We start from the raw sequence: 24,819 nt of genomic DNA, 5'->3' as shown, positions 1-24,819 counted from the left end.
ATGAGGCTATCCCCATAACATTTTCACAGCAAGATCCTTAGAGTTGATCCACAGTGCCTCAGGAGCAAGAACTTCTCAAAACACACAATTTATTGTACCTGTGACCTATAAAGCAAGACGGAATGACAGTTCCTAGAACTGAGAGATTAAGAAATATTTCTACTGCAGTAGTACCGAGGAGCCCATCACGCTAGGCAATGTACAAACAGAACAAAGACTGCTTTTGTCCTATTGTACTACCTGCTCCCTATTAAGCAGAATAAAATAATTATTTGGAAGATGGGGGGAAAACAATGGGATAAAACTGAATAAGGATGCAACTACTGAAGCATTGATAACTCTGCTGTATTTGACAAACTGGCCTGAGAAATTCCAGAGCATTTAACAGATCTTATATCAGCACACTGGCACGTCAGTTGTATTTGGTACAGCCTGTTCTAGGAAAATATCTAAGGAAAGGAAGAAACATGCACTACGAATTTATCTGGTATTTCTCATTCATGAAGTTAACTGCTCAAACTTCTGCAAAAAGATAACAATTCTCAGCTACTGAAGACACCAGCTTAAAGAATTAACATCCTTATGTAAAAGGGTCAGTCAACCTAAGCCTTGATCGTGCAAAGCACTTAAGAACATTATTAACTTTAAGAACATGTTTAAATTCCATTTGAGTCAATATTTTAAAAGTACATTGCAAATAAATGCATTTACCTATGATACTAACAATATATATAGTAAAGTGAAAAAACTGAAAATCCATGCACTTGTTACTATACCCTATTTATGCTGTTTATTTTTGGCATTTCCCCTAGCGTTCTCCACTTTCAGGTTCTTAGTGCTACAATAACCCCATCTACCTAAATTCTTATGCCATCATTCAAGCACTTCTATGGTACACTTCAGAGAGGGATACATATTTATTGATTATTTTTAAAAAGTTTGTTTTAATTTCGAGCCAAATTTAAGCTGATAGTGTCTTTTAAATGAAAAAAACCCTACCCTTCATATATGCCTACAGAAAATAGATGTGAAATTAATAATTAACCTGCCATGAGTTATGTTCCCATTCTGAAATCATGAAAAATGGCTAGACTGAAAGACTTGTACAGATCTGTAATTAACTCAGAGCACGCCTTCCAATAAGTCTGGGAATACAAATGATTAATTATTCAGGGTAACTTCGATGGGATCTTCTCCATGCAGGAACTCTGCCTCCGTTAGCTACTTCATGTTATGTAGTGCAGGCAGACACGGATTAGATTTTGAAGAGAGTCTCCTTATCTTTGAGAGTCATTCTGGAATTGCCTTTCATCACATGCTGCAAATAGACCGTATTTCACATCCAGCCAAGACACAATATTCACACTAAAACAGATTACAACTTTAACTATGTCCCACTGGTATTGTTTTACTGAAAGTACCTAACTGTACAGCGAAATGCTGGAGGCCATTAGCAAAATTCCTACTGTGCAACCATGCTCCCATAGTATTATGTGCTTGCTGTAATGACAAAGCGTTCACTGAGTACTCTGCACTTGTGATTATGGTAATGAAAACTGTATAATCCGCTCATTGTTTGGAAAGTGCTGAAGAGGATTGTAATGGATGCTTTTTGTATGGTAGCCCTTGACTATATACAGAAGGGTCACATTTCACACGTGTTAATGGACTGCCGATTCATGCTGAACTCCCTGATGTAGTACTGGGACAATATTTATCTGCCTCACAAGAATTCTGTGGGGCTTAATAAATATTGCAAAGTCCACTGAAATCCTTGGATGCTCAAAGATTTACTAGTATTAAACACCATACTGTATCTAAATACTGCAGAGCACCATTTATTTCAGTTTCTATTGCTTTATGGTAGTTTTCCTCATGGCCATCATGTGCACCACAAAAAAACCAACACAACCCACCTTGGGGATTTTAAACTTCAAAGTCACTTTTTTGTCATCCTTACCCACAGCCATCTTGCTTGAGAGGCTGTACTTGCTGGGCATGGAATAGAAAGAAAGGAGGGGGAGAAAACATGTGCACATCGTCCTGTTTAGGAGCACACCTGAAGCCTTCCCAGGGTACTATTTAGGGAAGATGGAAGAGCGATGGGGCTGTTCTCACAGCTGCCCTCAAAGCAATCCATTTCTTCCAATGGGGTAGACAAGCCAAATACAGCAACTACCTGAGAAAACATTTACCTCCCTGTGTGCACACATGCGACAGGAGGAGCAGTCTGAAAGCAGCAGCCCTGAACATTGACAGATGCTAACCTGTTTTTAAGAATCTAAACTAGAGTATGATGGTCATCTCCTGACCCTACCCTGCAATTTACAAAGTTTGGCTGTGACTCAGCGTCTTTATTCCACAAATTAAACCTACTGTTTTAATAATGTTGCATCATATAAGCACAATTTGTGTAGGTCAAACTTATTTAAAAAAATAAGTTGAAGTGCCTTCTATAGTTACATTGGAATCCAATATATAATCACTACTAATTAGTCTGGGGTCTTGACAAAGACAGTACTAGATCTTAATGCAATTATGAAAAAGTCACATGTTATTTTCTCCCCACACAGGTTTATACTGGAATTCCATTCAATCACTTCCAATACAATTTAGATCTATTAGTATGGTTTTGTATAGATCCCAAGGACACAGGTGCTAACCCACCCTCTCACAAGTAATATATGGGGTCTTTATTAGCCATGCAGAGCAGGCAGGATTGCCATTTTTTCTTCCTAAATACCAGCCGTATTAGGATCTTGACAGCAGCATTCTGAAGAGAGTAAACATCTATAAAATTTTAAAGCGGTGACTCAATTACCATAAAATCAGGTTTGCCCTCCCAGTTTTGTAAGAGTACTGTGCTTTTCCAGACATCATTCTCTGGACTGTTTCAATAATTTGCAAAATTATTTGTTCTAATTTAATGAAAGTAGTAACTGCCTTAGTTTCCACTTAGACAGAAAACCTTAAATGAAAGCTTTACAATTCTGTAAATCTTCTGTTGGTGTTATAGTCAATGAATTTGAAAAAGTGAAGGCAATTCCTGTGTGAAATGATAATCCTGAGCCAAGAAGTTCACAGAACAGAGAACAAAACTAGTTCTTTTAGGCCATCTGCTAGTATCTCTGCATCAGTCAAGGACAGATGCATCCCGAAAAGCTGGATGTTGCTTCATACTTATGAGAAAATGCTGGTTACCTCTTGGGAATCAAAGAGCTGGACTTCAACACAGCCTTCCCCTAGAAGCTTCTGCAAAGCTAATTCCCACTGAGACTCATTTAAACATACATGGAGGATATATATCTGGGGACGAAATTCAAAATCAAATGCAATCAAGAACATATCCTTCTCTCTAGATAAGGAATTAAGTCTCCTGATTAAATAATCACTATACCACAGAAAAGCTATCGTGTTAAACATTCTAGAAACGGTCTAGTGTCTTGGAAGGCAGCAAATAAATGACTGCTGCTCCCTATGCATGGATCATCCTCCCATACTTCTCTTCACCAAACCTGCACTCAAATTCTTTCTTAAAAACCCAATGTTATGCAAAATTATCCTAATTTTTAGGGTTCCACCCAGAGATGAAATGTGCCCAAGACAAAAAACCAGGAGACCTTACTACAGTAACTTCTCTTTCCGGGCTTCACCACACCACCTAGTTTATTACTTACACTTACTGTGGCACATCTGATGTTGACTGTAAGCTCTTCATGGCAGGGATTATTTTTAATGTATCCTCTAAACACATCCTAGGTGTATCATAAATAATATCAAAGCAAAATAGTGGACTCTTTTCTTAAAAACTTTACTTTGCCTGTCTGAATTGATAGGATTGGAACGCAGAAGAGATCTGGTAAACTGCTCACTGAATACCACACTAAAATGCATGAAACTGCTGGCTGATGTCGTAACTATTCGCAGCATAGGAGAGTTAGTAGAAACTTTTCACTATTCCCATTCATTAGTGCTTAGTAATTTGTCCACAGTATTAGCAAAACTGCTAAGCCTCTGTAAATATACCAAGTATAATCAGGTAAAATGAAGGTAATACTGGGGGAAGAGATAAGGAAAGCTGACAAGAGTGAACTGGCTGAGGTATAAGCTACTAGTACCTGCAGTAAACACATCCAGTTAATCAGATCCTAGTCCCATTAGCCTTCAGTGGAAGCACAGGCTGAAGTAAAACAAGTAACTGAACCAATGCATTGTCAGAACAGAGAATGAGTGCACATCTGCAAAACTATTTTAGCATAACATGCTTTGATATAGTCAGACGCCCATCACAAGACTTCTACGGAGATGGATTTACAAGAAATTTTTCTGCAAAGTTCCATCCATTAGAAATACAGCAAAAGGAGAGCAAACAAGGCTTCCACTACCATTCTTCTTTTAAATATATAACTATTATATAGCTGCACAGTTTCAAATTATAAAAGGAATGAAAAAAAAACGCCACTGTGACTAAAATAAAGTTCTCATCACCACACCACATGCTGCTTTATTCCAAAGGAAGTCTGTAATAACACATACATCTTGAGCAATGTTCAGTAATTAACTAAAACATCAGTTTGTTTACAATACAGAACAATGTTCTGCTGCTTATGGTAATTTAGGTGTAGGATTGCTTACACTTTTTATTACAAGAGTGGGTTTTTTTGGATAGGTGGGGAATTCAGTGACATCATGTCCCTACCTCACAGGGGGCTTGCAACGAAATGGTTAGGAAGTGTGGATATACAAGAACCGGGGATTTCCATAACATGAACTCATGGTACAACAAAATATAACTGGGTTCAAAAAAGAAATAGGTAAGTTCATAGAGGGTATGTCTATCAATGGCTACGAGCCAAGATGGTCAGGGATGCAACCCCATGCTCTGGGTGAACCTAAACCTGTGACTGCCAGAGCTGGGACTGGATTACAGGGTCACTTAATAATTGCTCTGTTTTGTTCATTCCCTCTGAAGCATCTGGCACTAGCCACTGTTGGAAGACAGGCTACTGAGCTACGTGGACCCTTCGTCTGACCCAGTATGGTCATTCTCATGTTATGTGATAATAAATGTTTTTGGAATCCACCTCCCATCTAGTCAGGAAGAGAGAGGGCATTCACAATGTGAAAACCTCTTTGAACCTCTCTGCGACCCCTCAGAGGTCATGACAACTAGGTTGACAGAGCACGGTGGACCACACCAACACAGATCAAGCCACAAAACTGCATACAAATCCAATTTCTAAATGCATTTCTGCTGGGAAAGTGTGATTAAGTGCAGAAAACAAAGCATATCAATGTTTAAGCAGGCTACTCACCTTCAATGTACAGGGGTTCAACGACATCATGATTAATCAGTTCAAAGTTCTCGTGACCAATCCAGTGTTCCACATTTCTTTTCCTGCCCGTAAAGAAGTTGTCCACAACTGTAACCTCATGGCCATCCATCATTAGTTTGTCAGTAAGATGAGAACCCACAAACCCTGCTCCTCCAGTTATCTGCATTAGGACAGTGGGTATGAATTTTTTTTTCTTTTTACAGAAACACCAGACAAAGTCCACAAACATGAAGACAGAAGAACATTCAGCAGCTTTCAAAACTTTGCTTACCACTCGGAGGGGTGGGGGGGGAGGGGGAGGAGAACCACTCGGGCGGGGGGGGGGAGAGGAGAACACAACTCCATTTCCATTTTAGTTTTTTTTTTGGTTTTTTTTTTTTTTAATTTCAGGCCCAATATTAGGTAGCACAACATTTCAAGAGAAATACTTCACCTGGTTTGAAAATGTTGAACAAAGACCATTGTGGAGAATATTAAAGGATTCAATTTTTTTCTTTCCTGTCTGACCCCTACTGCCCCTCTAAATTGGGCTTGTGCCCTTCATGCACAAGAAAAAACACACAACATTCCCGATATTACTACAATTAAGCCTGGTCTTCTCCTGGTTTTGATGGAGGATATGGTGGGGAGGGGTGGGCTTAAAGAAATATTCTAAGTGCTCTCATCTTATTCAAAGGAGTTGAATCTCTCTTCTTCCATATGGCTGTTAAGTGTGAGTGTGAAAAAAAAACATCCTCCAAACTGTCTTCTCTCTCTTTCCCACTGTATTGCTCAGTTTTCAGCTTATATTTCAATCTAGCTAGTAACTCTATGGATGACAGAAGAACAGGATACACAAGCTCTGAAACTCTATTGTAAAGAAACAAGAAAAAACCTTTGGAAGTTAACTTTCACACCCTTTCCATAAAGTGCTTAAAAGTACAAAAAGCCTTAGCTTTTGCAGCTCACCCTTAAAGAGCAGTGAATCACTGAACACAGTAATTGTATGACTGCTTCAACAAAGAGGTTCAAGTCGCACGTTGTGCAAAGTGTTCGAAGGGACATGTCTATGGAAGCAGTTATTTTCTCTAGGCTTCACAAGCAGTTTTAATGAATGTATAAGGAAACAGAAGTTGGCCACTGCCAAAGACAGTTAACCAAAATAAATTGACCTGATCCAGTATGACATCTCATATGAAATGTACTATTATGTGACTTTATGATCAAGATCAGGTTTAACAAGGTGATCTAACTATACAGTCACTGTATCATCAGTGCACTTCAATGATTACCAGTGCCCTGCAAACTACACAGTGAAAGGATTTCCTGTAATTGTCAAGAAATGAATCCAACTACTGGATAATGTGACAATTTGATAAAATGTCATCAGAAGGATCATACAGATTGCTGAAATCCTTTTACTTCTGTTAATAAAAGCCAAAATATTCATTTCCCCCCAAACACTGAATAAAAAAAGACTGTCATGCAAATTTAAAAGAAAAAAAGATAGGGAAAATAATTTTCTATTTGCCTGTGTTATTTGCCTGACAGGTGACCTATAAATGGAAAATTGTTTCTACTCCTATTTTCTTCCATAAAAGGCCTGAAAGTTCCCCTCCCATTCTCCCACACTTGTTTTACTTCACATTAGAAATTCAGAATTACTGATATAATGGCACAGTAAATAAAAACAACAACAACAGTGAAATCTGAACAACTGAGGAGGAATTTTTAGTTAGATTATTTAAATTTCTTTTTTCTTCTGTTGCTGGCAACTACTGGGGGCAGGTGCCCAGTGCAGGTAATTATTCAATAAGGGAGCCAGTTCCCAGATAAGCTGGAACTGAAAGCAGATTAGGAAAAGGTATCTGTACAAGAAGGTGGGGAATGGGGTTAGGGCTTCTCATGTCTGGTACAGCAAGGAGAGGGTGGTGGGGTCCCAGCAATGGTACTGGGACTGACAGCAACCCTCCACCAGGTAGAATGAACAACAAAAGGAAGATGAAGTCTAGTTAAACCACATACCAGGTGTCTTGTCTTTCTGCACTGTGTGTGACAAAAATCTGTTTCTGTGGAAGAAGCCACAACTCACCTCCTTTGACTAAGCTGCAATAAACCCCTGGTACCACTTCTATGCAACAATCCAGAGAAGGCTTGACCCAAAATTGCTGATATTTCTTAGGTACAGTGAGAAAACAAAATTTTGAAAAAACAGGCAAGTGTTTAGGCTCTCTTTTAATGTTGTAAGCAAGCAAAATAGAGCACAAACCCAATTTTTTTTTTTTAAACTTTGCAGTCATCTTGAAATGTTACCAAGGGCTGTTATGATAAATCTAGATTATCTTGATTAATGTATGGCTTCTGTAAAGATTAGATGAAGATTATTTGGAAAAGGAGCTGAATATTTCCCCAGAAAAGTAAACAGTTGTTGAATTAATTTAACATAATTTTAATTCACTTCAGGCTACATCAAAAGGAAGGAAAGGATGATTTTAGCACCCAAATTGTCTATATATAATCTTCCAGCAATCACAGTAGTTCAGAAAGACAGGGTGGACACACTTCATTTCAAAACACAGCTGCTTACAAATCACAACAGACCACAAATTCATTATGTTGCAGATCAACAACTGTCACTTCAAACCTGCAGACCCAATACCTAGTGCTTGAGGAGGATACACTAGCACCATCTGGGTAGAATAAATTTACTTTAATAGTATTATAAAATGGTTGATGACTTCAACATTTACTAAAATGCATTAAAAATAGCATATAATTCATCTCTATCTGGAACACTTAGAAGTTTGTATATTTGCCATGCAGGTTCATTTCCTTCTCGTTGCAGTCATATCTGGTGCTTTCAGTCAGATTCAGGCATCTAATATCCCTTTCAGACATCTAATATCCCGTCGAAATGACATTATATTTTCATTTTATAATTTCATAGGTACATCACATAAGATTTAGAGAGCACATGGTCCTGATCCTAAATTGACATCAACCATATTAAGAAATTTTCCAAGAAAGAAAGCAGCCTACTACCTACCCATCTTCTCAGGAAAAGCATGGGTAAACAGACAGGCCCAGCAGCAAGGAATAGAGTTTAACAGACTTGGGCTCTATTGGACCAGTGTGGTAGTGGAAATGAACTCAGTGAGGAACCCTCCACTGAGACTAAATCGAGTCCTAAATGGACACATCTAGGAGTTGTCAGCTTGAGTATGCTCAACTTATGGGCAAGAGTATGAACAGAAAGGCGGTCTCTAAGGCACCCAGGACCCAAACCATAATGAACTTCTTAGGTTTAACACACCTTCAATTGCCTCTGGAATCAAACTGGGAACATGAGCAGACTCCAGAGTACAGTGGGCATATACAGTCACTGTAAACACCTCACCTCCTTGCTTTTCTTTCTGCACTTGCTCCCCAATGAATTCAATGCCTAGTTTAAGATTTGGGCTCGGATACCCAAAGCAATCCCTATATTGACCTCAGCTGCCTGAAAATGCACTTTTTCCTCTGGGACCATGTCCCTTCTTGACAGCTACATTCTACCAACACAATGAAACTGTCAGACAACGGAGAGCCTGGAGAGCACAGAAGACCCAACTTTCACAGGAGCTGGACTTACATAATGGAATTCACTGCCACATTATGGAATTCACTCCCACAAATGCTCAAAACTGACTGGAGAGCTCAGGTTTTTCACTTGGCTTTCCCTTTCAGTGATTTCTTCTGCCATGCACAATCAAGCTATTCAGCTATTTCTCCTACAGGAGAGAGAGAAAGGCACTATTCTGCCTACTTTAATTCAGAATTGAACGAAACATCCAACCAATTTTCTTAGTTATTCCGTTATCCAATTTTTAAAGACTGCATCTAAAAAGCCCATGCACAACAACACACACAAAAACTACATAAAAATTAAGGTTGCAAAATCCCACAAATTGGGAAATGCCTGTGCAGTCTCATGTCAGTCCCACTGTGCAAATGGATTATGAGACAATCTAACTTTTTTAAAGGACCCCATCTCATTCAGTGCGCAGAATGCATTGCACTCACTTGATCAGCTATTCAGTATATTATTTCTCCTCAATGTGTGGCTCCATGCCTTATTTACTGTAGACTCTTCAAACTCTGCCCTGAAGACAGAATTACTACTTTCTTCACAGGCTTTTCTAAGGTGCTCATAGCTATCCGAGGGCTGCGCAAACATTCTTGATCACCAATTTTCACTTCAAAGAAGTGAATTAATTTTCATAGCACCTCTGAGAGATAAGACACTGGTATTATCCCCATTTTGCGGATGGGAAACCAAGGCACAGAGATTAAGGTCAAAAGTATCCATTAATTGTGTGTGTCCAGTCTGTGCACTAAATGAGGAAGAGACCCTGAGGGAAAAATAGTATGTGGTCATTTAATTAAGGCCGGCATCACAATTACATATGCCCCAGGGAGCAAAACTATTTGTACAGGGCAACCTTAATTCTGGCATTTTCTAATTTTTGAGTGCTTGACTTTGCAACCTTAATGTTCTTTTAATGTAGAACTCCTCGTGTGGTTTCCTAAGTTTTTCAAAAAGCAAAATGGAAAAACAAATTCCATCCTATGGTATCATATAGACAACCTTCATCAACAGGGTTGAAACCTGGAGATCCACGGCACAGCTCTCTGCCACCTGAGCTAATGGAGTACCTGATATAGTTGTAGGTGGTTATCCTCTATGTGAACCAGAACCATCGGGGGATGAGACACTTTGCCAGTGGGTTCCACAGATACTTGCTGACATCAGAGGAATGGTGACTCTCAGGACCTCGAGTGCCATTCCAGGCTCTAGAGGGGATTGTGGTCTAGTGGGCAGATTCTTCTCTGCCCATTCTCTCCCAACAATGACCCTTCTGCCCAATCCCCTCCAACCTGTCTCTGTCCCATTCTCCTCCCCCACCCCTACAAGCTCCTTGCCCCAGTCCTATTCTCTTCACCTAGAGTCTCCAAGTCTCCACTCCTCAGGCTTCCCATCCCAGTCTCCTTGCCCAAACCCTCCAGATTCCAAGTTCTATTCTATTAATAGACAGCAGATTTAAAACAAACAAAATTGGGTATTTCTTCACTCAATGCACAGCCAACCTGTGGAACTCTTTGCCAGAGGATGTTGTGAAGGCCAAGCCTATAACAGGCTTTAAAAAAAACTAGATAAATTCATGGAGGATAGGCTATTATCCAATGGCTATTATCCAGGATGGGCAGGGATGGTGTCCCTAGTCTGTTTGCCAGAAGCTGGAAAGGGCGACAGGGGATGGATCACTAGATGGTTGCCCCGTTCTGTTCATTCCCTCTGGGACACCTGGCTCTGGCCACTGTTGGAAGATGGCTAGATGGACTTTCATCTCACTCAGTATGGCCGTTTTTATGTTCTGTCCCTCAGAGCCTCCTTGTCCAGTCTCCTTACCCAGCCAGTCCCAGTTTCCTCCCCTTCCCATCTTCTCAATTGATCATTCTCTTCCCTTCCATGCCCTCTAGTCACCTCCGCATCCATGCTCCCAGTCCCAATCTGCCTTCTTGGGCTCCTCATCTAATCTCAGTGTCCCCACCGCCTTGCCCCAGTTTCTTCGTTCAGCCAGTCCCAGTTCTCTCCCCCAACCCCTGCACCCTGACTCCTTGTCGGATCAGTCTCTCTTCCCTCCTCACTTTCTTTCTCCAGCCCCCACTGGTTCTCAACCCCAGTCTCTTTGCCCATCCAGCACCACCTGTCTCTCCAGGCTCCTTCTCCCGAACTACTCCATCCTCCCGCACCTCAGCAGGTCTGGATTTTGCCCCCACTGCATTCAAATCAGACACTTTCTCCTCCATGCTGCCTGTGCCCAGCAGGACAGCACAAAGAGGACAGAAGAGACAGGTTCCCTGCTCTCAGTTCAAGTGTCTGGACCTGGATCCAGCACAGCCAACAGCAGCGCAGATCTGCAATTTCAGGAAAAGTCCTGCTCATTTACAGGTTGGAGCATGGCCACCACGGACAGAATCTTCAAGAAATGTAGCTGTTAAAATCTACTAAATCTGTACGTGCAAACTGATTTTTCAAAGGCTTATAACTTGGCCAGATTTGAGTAGATTTTCACAGGGATGGCCAAAGGCACATCCCTGACACAGAGGCCAAATTTCAGTCTCTATCACAAAGTTACGTTATAACTTCTCAAATAAAAGGTTGCCAGAATTTTTTAAAACTTTTTTCCTAGCCTTGTTCTTAGAAAAGGCAACCATTTTGGTGAAAATTTTCTTTTTAAAAAAAAAAAAATCAGCTTCAGTCAGAAAGCATGGAGAAGTTTGCCAAATGTTAACCATTTGGGCGAACGTTATAAGTAACTGAAAACAGGATTTTCCAACAGGAACTGTTGGAAACCTTAATAAGTGGCATTACCAGTCCCACCTATAAGTGACAAACATACTACATGACTGCTTACATTCCAAGATTCTGAGCCCACTCCCACTGAAGCTAATGAGAGTTTTGCCATGACCAGACAATTTGCCAAGAGGACCAGACAGTATCAGGCCCTGTGCTTTTTTTTTTTTCTTTAATGTTACTGGTTTTAATGAGTGCTGCTTATATACTGTGAAGATTTAGAATACATATAATGTATTCTGCAGCCTCAGAATGTGCTGTGGAATTTACCCCTTGCCAAAGAACTATTCTCTAGAAATTAAAATATTGCTTTAAAGTAAAAGTTACATTTCTAGCCCTTGCTATTGTGAAGATGCAAACCACGCATAAACTAGTGCACTGATATCTGAGTTTGCAGTCACCTGAAACAACAGCTCTGAGAGCTGCTAACTTTCCCCTTCCTTGACTATGGGGCATGGACACAAACTTGATGAAATTTTGACCATTATTGTTAGCTATTATACTACTGATTATTTAGCAGAACCATCCTGCTAGGGTGCTATCCACAATTTCAAACTGCCTCTAGTGCTTTCTGCAGGGGCCAAAAGCCTCAAGTGACATCTACATCCGAGTCACTGATGATTTCCATGGTGCAGCTATGCATTATCCGAAAACTCGAGAATTGAAAATGCAGACACAGTACAGCATAAAGGTAATTTATTGTCAAAATAAACGGATGCTACTTTACTGGCTGTATTTGTTTTTATATCTAATTCTTTAGAACTTCCTATAAAAAACTGAAACGAAGCAGCTACAGAATTTCCTGCATTATGCACAAGAATCCAAGGATCTTGATGCAAAGCTGAAATCTAGTTTCATGCAGAGTACGCTGGGCTTGCAATATAATACTGACAACGGTTGGAAGAGATGTTTGCAATAAGGCTGCAGTATCAGCAATGCACTCTTGTTAGCAGACTTGATTACAAAGATCTAAAGACAAGTACTGCAGGCCTTGGCCATTCTGTCCAAAGTCAAGTCAGTCTCTATCAGCCTGATCCAAAGCTGATTAAAGTCAACTGTAGCCATGCCATTTACTGTCACTGAGCTTTAGAGCGGGCCTTGATACTACAGCCCTCAAACCTTTCTCAACTACAGATAAACAACTATCAAAAGGTATTGGTTTCAGATCACTGGCCTTTTTCTTTGCACAGGCTTTTCTTAACTATTGTTCACTTCTTTATTAAACTTCGCATATACTGAAAAAAGAATACAGAAGAATTTCTGTTCATATGTAAGCTATTACCCATGCTCTGGGAACTTCATTTTTAATAGCGAAAACAAGCCTCTTGTTTTCATTCCACTGAATTTTCTAAATGGCAAGGAGTTGAGATCAAAATGAACATTAGACAAGTTAAGCATAAGAGCACTACATAGAGATCTGTACTACTCTCCGCTCCCTACCAGGGCGGCAAAAACTTGGACCACGTACTTGCACACGACACAGAATCCGTTTGTTCTATAACTTCTTAGAATCCACAGGCAAGTTCATCCCTGCCCCGCAGCAAGGGCCACCACAGGGAACCGAAGAATCTAAGGACAGAGCTCACCTCCACCTTGTTTCAATGGCATCTATGGGCCATGACAGCAGCACAGATGCCCTGGAGCATCAGAATGCCCTGTCACAACATGGCCTCTTCTTCCTGTGATGCACCCTGGAATGTCTTCTATGCTCTCTAGGATTTCCTAGCACACACAGGTTCCCTGGGTCTGGCGTATTCCTCTATCTTTATGTTTGTCCGTCTCATGTCTGCTCAATGGCAGTGCAAAAGGGACCACAGGGCATCAAGGAATCTGACCCCACGTTAGGCTCTCTCCCCCAGCCTTGGTCAGACAGGTTTTTCCAACACTTTGCACTTTCTAAACCATTGCCCCTCTTCAGAAGAATCCCAATGTCAGAAAATTTCCAGCAGCTGGGAACATGGACAAGCACCCTTCTGAAAAACACACCTTAGAGCCGAGCCAATGTAGTTCCAAGACAGCAGAAACCCTATTAATGAGTCACACCGCCAATCCAGAGCCCAAGGCTGTTATCCACATGCTGTCACTGAGCACCTCACCACCACAGGGTGAAAGGAATTAGAGTAGTTGCTCCTGAACCTATGTAGGAGGTATCAAGCTGCTCAACAAAATTATAAAAATCTTCTTTTAATTAATCCTGTGACCCTAACTGAGTTTTACACAATTCTAAACCAATGCCTCTTATTTCCAGAACATGAGCCCTGATGAAATACTGACTTACCAAAATTCTTTTACGGTCCTTTTCTGATAGAAATTTCACTGGTGGATACTTCTGGGTGAAACTACAGAACATTTCAAAACAGGAAGAAGAAAAACTAAATTAAGATTTAGTTAGGTGACTGACGACAACTTTTCCTTCGTGTATCTACTTCGTGAAATCTGTCACAAAAATTAACATTTCATCTCATAGGAGAGAACATCAGGCACTGAAAATTCTCAAAAAGTGTGTTTACTTAGATTTTTAACTTTGTGGCAACATTGCTTTCAAATTGCTATCACCCTCCTAAAGAAAAAAAACTGAGCCGCCACAAGAAACTGTTCTGCATTTAGTAAAAATAAGGTAAAGAGGACTGAATTATCAGTTGCAAATAAAAAAATCTGTGGCCCCTTATTTTCTACTTTATGGTGCACAGATTCTTTTTTAAAAAGTGTTTCTTTTCTTGTTTGATTTTGCACTAAAACCTTCAGGGTTTGGGCCTATGGACAGCTGGAGAACTGGTGCTGATGATGACATCACAGGAGTCTGAAACCAGAACTGCTGCTGAGTGGCAAGTATTTTCAGATGGTTGGTTTTGAATTTGTTTTTAAATCAAAACTCCTGAAAACCACTTAAGAGACGAAAAAAAGAGTTTTGTTTACTACTCAGCACCCTCAACCTCTCACTCTTTTCTTTTACATTTCATTTATGTAAAATTTAAAACCAGAAAGTCAAGGAAATTGTTTTTAAATTAGGATAGCCTTCACAGAGCTACATAATGTGAGAGTTAAGGATGACTCAGAAGACTACCACTGCTTTGGAGGGGTGTGTGTTACCATTTCACATACCATTTTTTGCACCCTTCATCCATATACACAAAAGGTAGACGTTCCTGGGGTGGGGGTGTGAGAACTAAAATAAAACACATTAGCCAGCAATTCTCATTTTCTGCAAAACTACTAGGCCTGAAAATAGTAAGCTTACAATTGATGCTCAAGAGCATAAAGAATTACGGACACTGAGCTATCACCCCTCAATGATTTTTTTCACCTGTTTGTTTGCTGTATTATGGGAATAACAAGTAAGGTTGTGTTGAGATTCAGTTAAGCAGCATTTTAGTCTTGCCAGTACTTCAGTAATTCAGGTCATTCTTAAGTAAATGTCATAAAAAGTAACTCAAATATTCATCACCCCTCCTCTCCAGTTAGTTTGCATGCTGCAACTAGTTTGCATGCTGCAACACCTCTAGCTCTTGTGAAAACTGCCTTTAAAAAGATTAAAAGTCTAGTGGATGAGATGAATCAGTAGAGCGAATGGAACTGCATATATGTCAAGAATTCTGCTTGACAGATTACTTTTTCATCCATACACAAACAGAATGCCACTGGATTGTCTCCATGCTCCTGGATCTGAAGCACCATGCCTCAACTATCTCTCATCCACAACCTTGTCTCAATGGGGATCTCCAAGAGGGAGAGCACAGATGCTGTGTACTTGAATGGCATCATCAACCCTTCACCCTGAGAGTGCTTATGATACTATCTTCAACTTCCTGTGTGTGGAAACCAGGCAGCAGCAGAAACCTCAAATGTTCCCATGCCTGGAGGTTAGTTGCAGACTCTCCACACACACATACCATTGGAGAACACCTCGATGGTGAGGTAACAGAACTTCTTTGATCCAAACAGGGAGATCAAATAAGGTGGGGAAAAAAAATGGAATCCATTCCTTCCCTGACCACAAGGATGTCTCCATATGTTTGTCCTCAGGTCACCACTACAGGGAACAGTTCTGGTTGTTTGGATCCTTTAACTGGACATTTTCATGCTTTGAATTAATGGGTTCTTTTTAGGTTTAACTCTGATTTTCCTAATTTCTAGTGATTGTTTTTGATAACTATGCCACTCTGATAATGCTTTAAGTTACTTATATGAACTCTGAAAGTTCACTCCAGATAAATAAATAAAAGTTTCTCAAGGGCCAAGTATTAAAAAATGCCTTCATTTCCTCCTCCGCAGAACCATGAGGATGGGTTACCTTTGGACTGTACAAGATAAGCGCTTTTCACCCACCACAACACCCATAAAACCAGTAGCGAAGAATTAGCTTTAAAGGCTCGCTATTCATCAGCCTCAATCCTCTAACAACTACAGACTCAGAGGGCCCTTGTGTGGCTCTTTACGTCCTTGCAAAGTGAATGTAAAACGCTACCTGATCAAAATTCACCAGGTGACAGCATTTTACACTCGCTTTGACCGAGTGTGAGTAACTACACAGACACAAGAATGGCGAGTCAGGCTCATCTCTTGTGATTTCATAATGCCAAAATCGGGTGCGTGGAGAGGGGTACATGTACGTATTTTCCCCCTCAATGGCAGGCACACAATGTCATCTGAAATATAACCCATTAACAATATACTGCACACATACTCCAAATGCAAAGTCATTCATGTGTGTCCTCACCAAAGGCTAAATAACCTACTGCCTCTGATGCAAAAAGAAACAGATCTCAATTTGACATATTGCACCAAAATGTAACACTATTAAAAAATTAATACTGATCAAGCCATCACATCACACAGGCCATCCACGAAGGACAGAACAGACAGCAGCTCAAGTCAGGTAGATAAAAAACCTCCACTAAAGAAACACTTCTGCTACTGTTAAAAACTAAACAAATACAGTGGAACCCCATTTATCCAATTTAACTGGGACCGAGACCGGATCAGATCATGAGAAATTTGGATAATTAGAAGAATGGGCAAAGAGCTTCAGCCCGAGGCCGACAGCCCGAGTTGCGCCATCCGGGGCCAAAGCGTCAATTACTTATATTCCTTTATGTACACTGGTGGTTTGGTTAATACACCGAGCTGGATAATGAAGGCTCAGATAAACAGGGTTCTACTGTACTTAGTTTCATAACAATCAATTGAAGACGAGAGAATGTATAGGACTTTTTTAAAGCCATTAATTCAGGACTATAGTTTAATAAAAATAGCAGTAGCAGGTACAGTACCTACTGGTGGCCACGTGTAATCAATGTCTGCATGTTGCCAACAAGGTCACCCTGTTTGATCTGTCAAGTCAGTGCTCATATTAGGATTTAGTAAATGAGGGTCACACATTCTCAACAAAAATTGTAAGTGGCAGGTCAGTAAATCTGGAAGTCAGCTGTAAAATAAAACCGGACATCTGTATTTGAGCACGATATCGTCTGCACCCAAGACAAAGCGTGCAGCATCCTGGAAACCGTGCAGGAATTATGTACGCTCAGTTTCAGGAGCAGAACACAGTTTCACTCTTCATCCATGGGAGAGGCACAGTGACAGCCAGCATGTCAGGTGCACTCACATGCTTACTGACACTGTACAGCCTGTGGGATATGGCATGGGTTCAAAATATGGAATGGGGACAGAATTATCAGCCCTGAGTTCTCTTAAATGAGAAGAGTGGTTCATCCAAACTGATGAATGCTGAAAACGTTCCTAAATTCAATTCATCTTTTAATTCTTCATATTTTTACTTAACTGAACCCTTCTTGAGTTAATAGCAGAGATCTGAACAGGTTTTATTTTTGTGTTGTTTTTTAATGAAGGCAAAAAAACACCATCACCTTAGGGCTTTTCATACAGGCTGTTAATCGGTGCTCAGAGTGCAGCTGACATTTACTATTATAGGCCTTAGTCCTACAAATCCCTATGCAAGAGCTTAACTTCACAAACAATGAGTAGTCCCATTAACTTCAAAGAGACCACTCCCAATGCACACAGTTATACTGCTGCAGTGTCTACACGGACACTGCGTCGCCCTAACTACAGCTACATACGCACTACGCTTCTTGTGGAGGAGGAATTATTATGTTGGTGCAGTTATAAATGCACTTACATCAGCAGGAGAAAGGCTGCAGTGGGTACACTAACATAATTTAGGTCGACATAACCTGCCTTATGTCAACCTACCTGCGTAGTACTGATCAGGCCTCAGTGCTTACTAACAAACAGGAGACGTACAACATTACTGAGCACATTATATTCATGTGAGTTCACTGAAGACCTTGAGACTCATTCAGGACAAAACAAACACAGCTCTGCTGACTGAACCCAACCCCACAAGAACAGACATACCTTTTTTCCAGGTCTCTGATTTTCTCTCTTAGTGGTGCAACAGCCTAAAGAAGTAATAAAAGTAATTCTTTAAAGGAAGTTGCAAGAATTTACATCTCAGAAAAAAGAAAAACAATGCCTACGCAGGCTATTATAAGAGTAACAGTAGGGGTGGCAATCTTACACCTCGTCTAAATAAATTCATTTAAGAAACCAAGATCAGAACAACTTATATTTAGAGAGTCTTTTGTGCCAATGGATCCCAAAGCATATTACAAAAAAAGGAAGAATCTGCTATAAATAGAGGAAATTACTTCACCTACCACTGACATGCAGCACATGCAGAGTAGCTGTTTAAAAAGTATGTAGCAACAGTAAACAACAGTTTAGGACAACACATGAAATATTCAACTTAAGTTGTTGGGGAAGTTTAGGCAGCCAGAATATAGTTAAACGTACTAGAATATAGCCATCACACCAAGACTAACACCTCTGGCTCTTGTGAAAACTGCCTTTAAAGACTAAAAGTTGTCAGGGCCTCTGTTTTAAAGAGACAATGACACATTACAAAAAATCAAGTTCTAAACACATTTCTTCAACAGGCTTGTTACAACCACCCTGGATTATTAAAGGGAAAGAAATTTAAAAATACAGTTTATCTACTAATATCTATGCTCTTTGTTTAACTCTCTGCATTTCTCTGAACTTGGACAGTGATAAATAAATGAAATTAGTTTCACTTCCAGATTCTTTATCATGTAATGCAAGGCTTAAGTTTTAAGCAAGGAAGATGAAGTCTGAACATACTTCTTTTGGTTTTAGGCTTTATAAATGCTTTTTACAAAATTTAAATTTAGGGCCAAATATAAGTTGACAGCATCTCTTTAGGATCACCTGCATTGTATCACTAGCACCACAGTGCCCTTTAACAAACTGTGGATTTACTTTAAAAAATATTGACAGGTTCGATTTTGACTACTGAAAGCCTCCAGGAATGGAAATGAACTGTGCTTTGTGTTATTCCCCTCTATGTACTGTAATTTGGGCTTATTAATTCAGTAACTCATGCTGAGTAGTACTTCAACAAGCAGTCCCATTGATTTCAATGGAGAAAGGAATTACACAATGTGAATTAAGGCAGCATAATTAGGGGCTAGGTACTTTCAGCAAGCTCCAGAGAATTTTTATTTTTCAGGAATTTTACAGTAACTTTTGCATGTTGGGTATTCACAGATTTGTACATCTTAACTTTTTTTTAAAAAGAAGTTAAAAACAGCATTTCCAAATCCATAAAACCTATTGCAGTTGTACCCAAAATGAAAAAACACATGTAAGACATTACGAGCCTGTTCCAATGCCTACTGAAGTCAATGAAAAGACCAAGTGAGTTTAATAGGCTTCAAATCATGTCCAAAGTAACAGTGGATATATAGTTCTCTTGAGATATGAGAAATCTGGTAAATCAAACACACTATTGATTGCCTCACCTAAAAATGAATAGTCAGTCATAGAACAGCGTCTATATATGCTACTAATTTTTCATTTTTCGGAATTATGAATTGGAAACCTAGTACAAATCTATTAGGTTTTTCAGTTGTGCTCATCAGCATAGTATTTCATCGCTAAAATATAACTGGTTAATCTGCATAAGAGTTAAGAACAAAGCAATGCACATAGGTGGAAATTTTCAAATAGTAAATGCTTGTTAAAAGTTAAATACACTTAACTTTTTGGAGGGGTGACAGAGAAAGGAGTTAGTACAGCAGTCCTAAAACTTGGTAACAAAGGCTCAATTCCCAGCATGACTGGGATAGTTAGGAAGATACTGTGGCAAACAGGATTGGATCTTTGGAATTATAATCTTCTGAGAGAGGTTTAGGGAAAACAGAGGGAAGCCACTGATTAGCTGTTTGGGTCCGCTGTTTGGGTCCACTCTAATGAAGAATGAGACCTAATGCTGAGGATTACATTAGTGGGAGAATAATAAAGTAAAATATTCTAGTTAGAAAGAAAATTAATTTTAAAAAAAGCCGAAATAAAGAGGATATTAACCACTTAATAAACTAACCTCCTCTATCTTACTTTCAACTTTCTGATCCCCATTGTCTTGGATAGACCTGTTGAAGAAAAAGAGCCATGAAACAGATCAACTAAGTGCCATTTCCAATGTGTTCTTAATTTTTTAAAAATTTCCTTTAAAAAGTTTATTACTCCAGAATATGTTCTCTAGAGCTACACAAACACAGAGCAAATGACCACCATGGCCAGATCCAATGCTTACTGAAGTCAACCGGTACCTTTCCATTAACTCTAATGGCCTTTAAATCAGGTCCAAAGTTAGCAGTCTTGATCAACATGGTAGATTCAACATTGTATTCAAAATTCAATACAAGAAGATAACCTAGTCACTCATCACAGGGTCACCTCCCCCAAAAGTATTTTTGTAGTGCAATTCTACTAGGAAACGTGACTAAAATGGCTTGGGAGGGGTCTGTATTTATTGTCTCAATGACTCCATACTAAGTGTACAAATATAATATATTTTTCCAACTGCTGAATTTGTGAACTCAATCTAGGGATCAGAGAGTTAAGATAGGTTCTTCATTTCCCACCTGTAATAAAGATTTTACAGACCAAATAATGTCTTCAGCTGAACCTATGAAATTCCAGTGCAGTTAGTGGGGTGATACAAAAGTGTAACTGACTGGAACATGGTAAACAGTTCTGCAGTTTAAGGCAGCTTTGATTTTTTTTAAAAGCAAAATCAGCACACTGAAGACTGTTTTAAGTAACCACTCTATGGACAAAAACATACTTAAGCAAAGGTTGCTTAGTAAAGGTGGAGCCATGCTAATATATTTGGGGATACTTCAGGGTAGCCTCTTAAGACAAGAAGGTGCAGAATAAAGCTGGTCTCTTGTACAGGTTTCATTGTAATCTAATTTAATGTTTAAATGTATATAACATCTCAAGTGATTAGAGATGTTCTTCCTCTGAGCAAGCCACTTAGCATACGCATTCTCGTGACTAAGGGCTTGCCTACTCTTAAAAGGCTGCAGCTGCACCACCGTAGCGCTTCAGTGAAGATGGTACCTAAGCCAATGGAAGGGCTTCCCCTGTCAGCATAGCCACTCTACCTACCCAAGAGGCGGTACCTATGCTGATGGGAGAAGTCCTCCCATCAACATAAAGCTATGTATACCAGGAGTAAGGCTGGTATAACTGCGTCGCTCAGGTGTATGGATTTTCCATATCCTGAGCAACATAGTTATACCAACATAATTTGCTAGTGTAGCCCAAGCCTACGTGATTTCACTTAAGTTTGCATGAGTTCTTGTTTCAACTTAATTTTCATTTCAGACAGCTTATGGAACTATTCAACATCATTTACAGTGGTAAGTTTTTGCATACTAGAGGTTTCAGGGGCAGCCAATGCAAAATCGAGTTCTTTCAAGTAAAACAGAGCTCCTTTACTTGGGACCTGCAGTCATTACACCTCGAGAAACAGAAGGCCGTTTGTTAAGTAGACACACACACATACTACCACAGTGTTAGAAATCAGAACAACAATTCTCCTCACACCATTCTGCAAAAAATCTTACTAAGTCAGTCAGTCCAGCATGCCTCACTCAGGCAAAACTCCTACTGAAGTCAGTAGTTTTGCCTCAGGAAGGAGTGCAGTATTGAGTAGAACCATTCAGGTTCTAAAGACTCTTTTCACAAAAGACAGCCACTTACTGTACCAGCAGCAGCAAAAACTGACTTATAGATTAACATGCAGCATTAGAATATTATTCAGGAGTAACACTAACTCACAATAGTTACTGTATTAGATATTTTCCTGAAAATAGATAATGCACACAACTTTGAACATGCATCTGTGGAACAGAGAATCTTTTCCTTTGTGGTAAGTGATTAAGAAAAAACTTAACAGAAAACACAACATATTAAAAAGGTTCTTAAAGTAATCTCAAAAGTCAAATCTGTTGTAGTGTGTTCACATGCTGTAGTTTTGAGCACTGGCCAATTGCAGCTTTATGTTAAGTGAGTCTTCCCCTCCTTAACATACCAATTTAGTTACAGAGGGCTGGTCTGAGCACTCTACTTCTGTGGAGTGAAGCTACACGGATGGTCTCTCCCCTAAAGGTTCATCTCCTTTCCCTTACAACTCTATGGGGATATTCCCACATAAGATCATGCTTTCTCAATTAAAATTAGTTTCCTTGGGTTGCCGCGCCACACAGGGAACCCTCGCTGATTCATAGATATTTAGATTCAAGGCAGGCTTTGAGGGAGTGGCGGCAGGAATCTTCCACACATCTCAGGGTATGCCTTCACCACAGAATTAGCCTGAATAGAGTGTCCCCACCATAAAGCCCTACCTGTGAAAGACCCGTGTGGCTGGGTTCCCAATGGTGCTGTAGTGGCCTATGAGCTGGGATGGGTTTCTGGTGGGTTATCCCATTATTCTTAATGGTCCATTAAACTGGGCCACTCTGTGAATTCATTCACAGGATGCATTCTTTCCCCTACCCCTAACATGGAGCTGCTGTCTGTGGTAGTGACATGAGAATAATACTTCATGTAAATAACTTCCAAGAGAAGCTACTCATTATTAATGCAAATAGCTCTGAAGGCATAAGCAAACAGTGTTTGAGAACAAGAACTTTTAATGGGAAGGTCATTAAGCAATTCAGCTAGCAAACCACAAAGTGATTTGTACTGCATTTACTCGGATAGCGCCTCTGTTCAAATGCTGTGGAAAATGCAGCAGAAATGAAGCAGGCACATGCAGGGTTAAAATGCTGAGCCAATATACTTAACTTACAGTTCAGTAAAAGGGAGCACACAGACAAGGAAGCACAGGTCAGGTGAAACTGTGGGAAAGCACTGGAGGACTAACAGCAACTGGGCTTGCTTAGCCTGCAGTCTCATTGCAAAATAGGTGGGTTGCCAGCCTGGCTGAAAAAAACCTAAGCTAAAGCCTAAACCCTCAGATATGTCTGCTAGCCTAGTCTTAAAGCACCCTCAAGCCTTGGATAGAGGTTTTTCCTTGTGTGAACAGAAGATGCATTACAGGCAAAAGTTCATCTAACTCTGCAGTTAAGGCAAAGCCTAAGGGTTAAGGAGGTACAAATCCTTTACTGGTTATCTTGGAATGTCCTTCCACTCCAGTGGAATGAGGAGGAGGAAACTCAGCATGTCTTGTCCCCTGCCAGTGGGGATGTTCACAGCCCTATGGTACTTCTTTGATGTGGAAGGCGTTTTTATTACAGGAATGGTGGATTCTACATCTACCGTTGTTAAGAGCTGACATTTCAACAACTTTGTGAGCAGCTTTTTCTGATTTCTTCCTATTGTTGCATGATGGGATGGTAGCAGAAATAACCTCGTTTCAAATAAAGATACTCGGACAAAATAAAGTATTACCTCATGTTGATAAAGTTGCCCCATACAGCTAAAAAAAAGAAAAAAAAACATTATAGTGCCATTTAACAAACTATTACTTATTTCTCAATTTTTATGTCATCCTAATAAGAAGAAATTTAAAACTAACTTATCTATTCTAAAAACAAGTCACTTTATATATGCCAAGTGATCAGAACCCTTTGTACAAGTCAAACAAAACCGATGAAGTTAGATGAGGCTTTTTCCTGTGCTATAAAAGGGAAAAATTTTGAATCATGCATGTCAAATAAACAAAGAGCATGCAGTATATCAGATTGAGAGATACTCCAAATAGATATACCTGTGGTTATCTGAAAAGATGATCAGCTAATATACTCCCCTTCTGTATACCAATCCCACACACATCATAGAATAAACCATATCAGCAGTAACTGAATTACGATTTGTCAAAGTGGATATTATATAATGCTTTATTCATTAAAGAAACTGGACAACGTGCTGTGAGCAAGAAAGGGGTCCTATGGACCCCAGCCTGAAGGGTTGGGTGGTGTGCAGTGAATGCGGCCGTTGGCCATTGCTGAACATCAAAGACAAAGATTGAACAGTTAGCTTCCTTATTTACAGCAGTATTCAACCAGGGCACTGGATGAGGAAAGGATCCTGTATTAAAACCAGCACATGATCACTTAAAGACTGTATCGTGGGGAGAAGACTGATTCATCACAAGTGGCATTTCTTAATTCCGAATGCTTTCCTTGGCAACCTTAACCCTCTTTTTATTTATATACATACACATATATAAATGAGAAAGAGTGTTGTAAAGTAATCTCTTTTTGGATATAAGTCACAATACAATGCAGAACAGTGAACAAACAGATGTCAGCTTTTCCATTTCTATAGTGAGATACAGAGATATGGAATATCAGTCGAGTGAAACTATTCACTATTGAAATTGGTTTTTTGAACCTGTTCAGTGCTTATGTGATTATATTAAGAGTGTCAGGTCCCTTGTATTTTCTTAATTCTTCTGCCTAGGAAAGGGAGTGTGAGATGAACTGAGAGAAGAGAAATCCCCCAATTATTAAGAAGATTGCACTAGCAATTTTAGGTTTTTTTGGGACCACTGAACATGAAGGGCAAGTTCCCTAATAAGCAACACACAGAATCTAATAAAGTCTAAATCTCTCCAGAAGTCCTTGCACAACAAGCCTCAGGGTGAGCACACAAATTCCTTCATTCTTGGGGTTGGGGAGGGGGGAGAGAAAAGTCTTGTTCAGTTATGGTATTAGCATATGCGTCTGAGTACAAAAAGTTTCTGCAGTGACCTCAATTGCCTGTAGG

General features: G+C 39.8%; 1 protein-coding gene across 1 annotated transcript in view; it reads right to left on the bottom strand.

The window, feature by feature from the left end:
• The window catches only part of UXS1 (UDP-glucuronate decarboxylase 1), a 92,534-nt gene that overhangs the window by 47,622 nt on the left and 20,093 nt on the right, over window positions 1–24,819 (bottom strand). The window contains exons 2-6 of the mRNA XM_074964514.1: window positions 23,500–23,527; window positions 20,138–20,186; window positions 18,091–18,134; window positions 13,991–14,051; window positions 5,316–5,496 (exon numbers count right to left, since the gene is read on the bottom strand). Of these exons, the coding sequence (XP_074820615.1) occupies window positions 5,316–5,496; window positions 13,991–14,051; window positions 18,091–18,134; window positions 20,138–20,186; window positions 23,500–23,527 (363 nt within the window). The remainder of the gene's footprint in view (window positions 1–5,315; window positions 5,497–13,990; window positions 14,052–18,090; window positions 18,135–20,137; window positions 20,187–23,499; window positions 23,528–24,819) is intronic.

This window comes from Natator depressus, chromosome 1, assembly GCF_965152275.1.
Source record: "Natator depressus isolate rNatDep1 chromosome 1, rNatDep2.hap1, whole genome shotgun sequence".
NCBI classification, from domain to species: Eukaryota; Metazoa; Chordata; order Testudines; family Cheloniidae; genus Natator; species Natator depressus.
The sequence above is the reverse complement of the archived record's forward strand: the minus strand, read 5'-3'. Positions and strand labels throughout refer to the sequence as shown.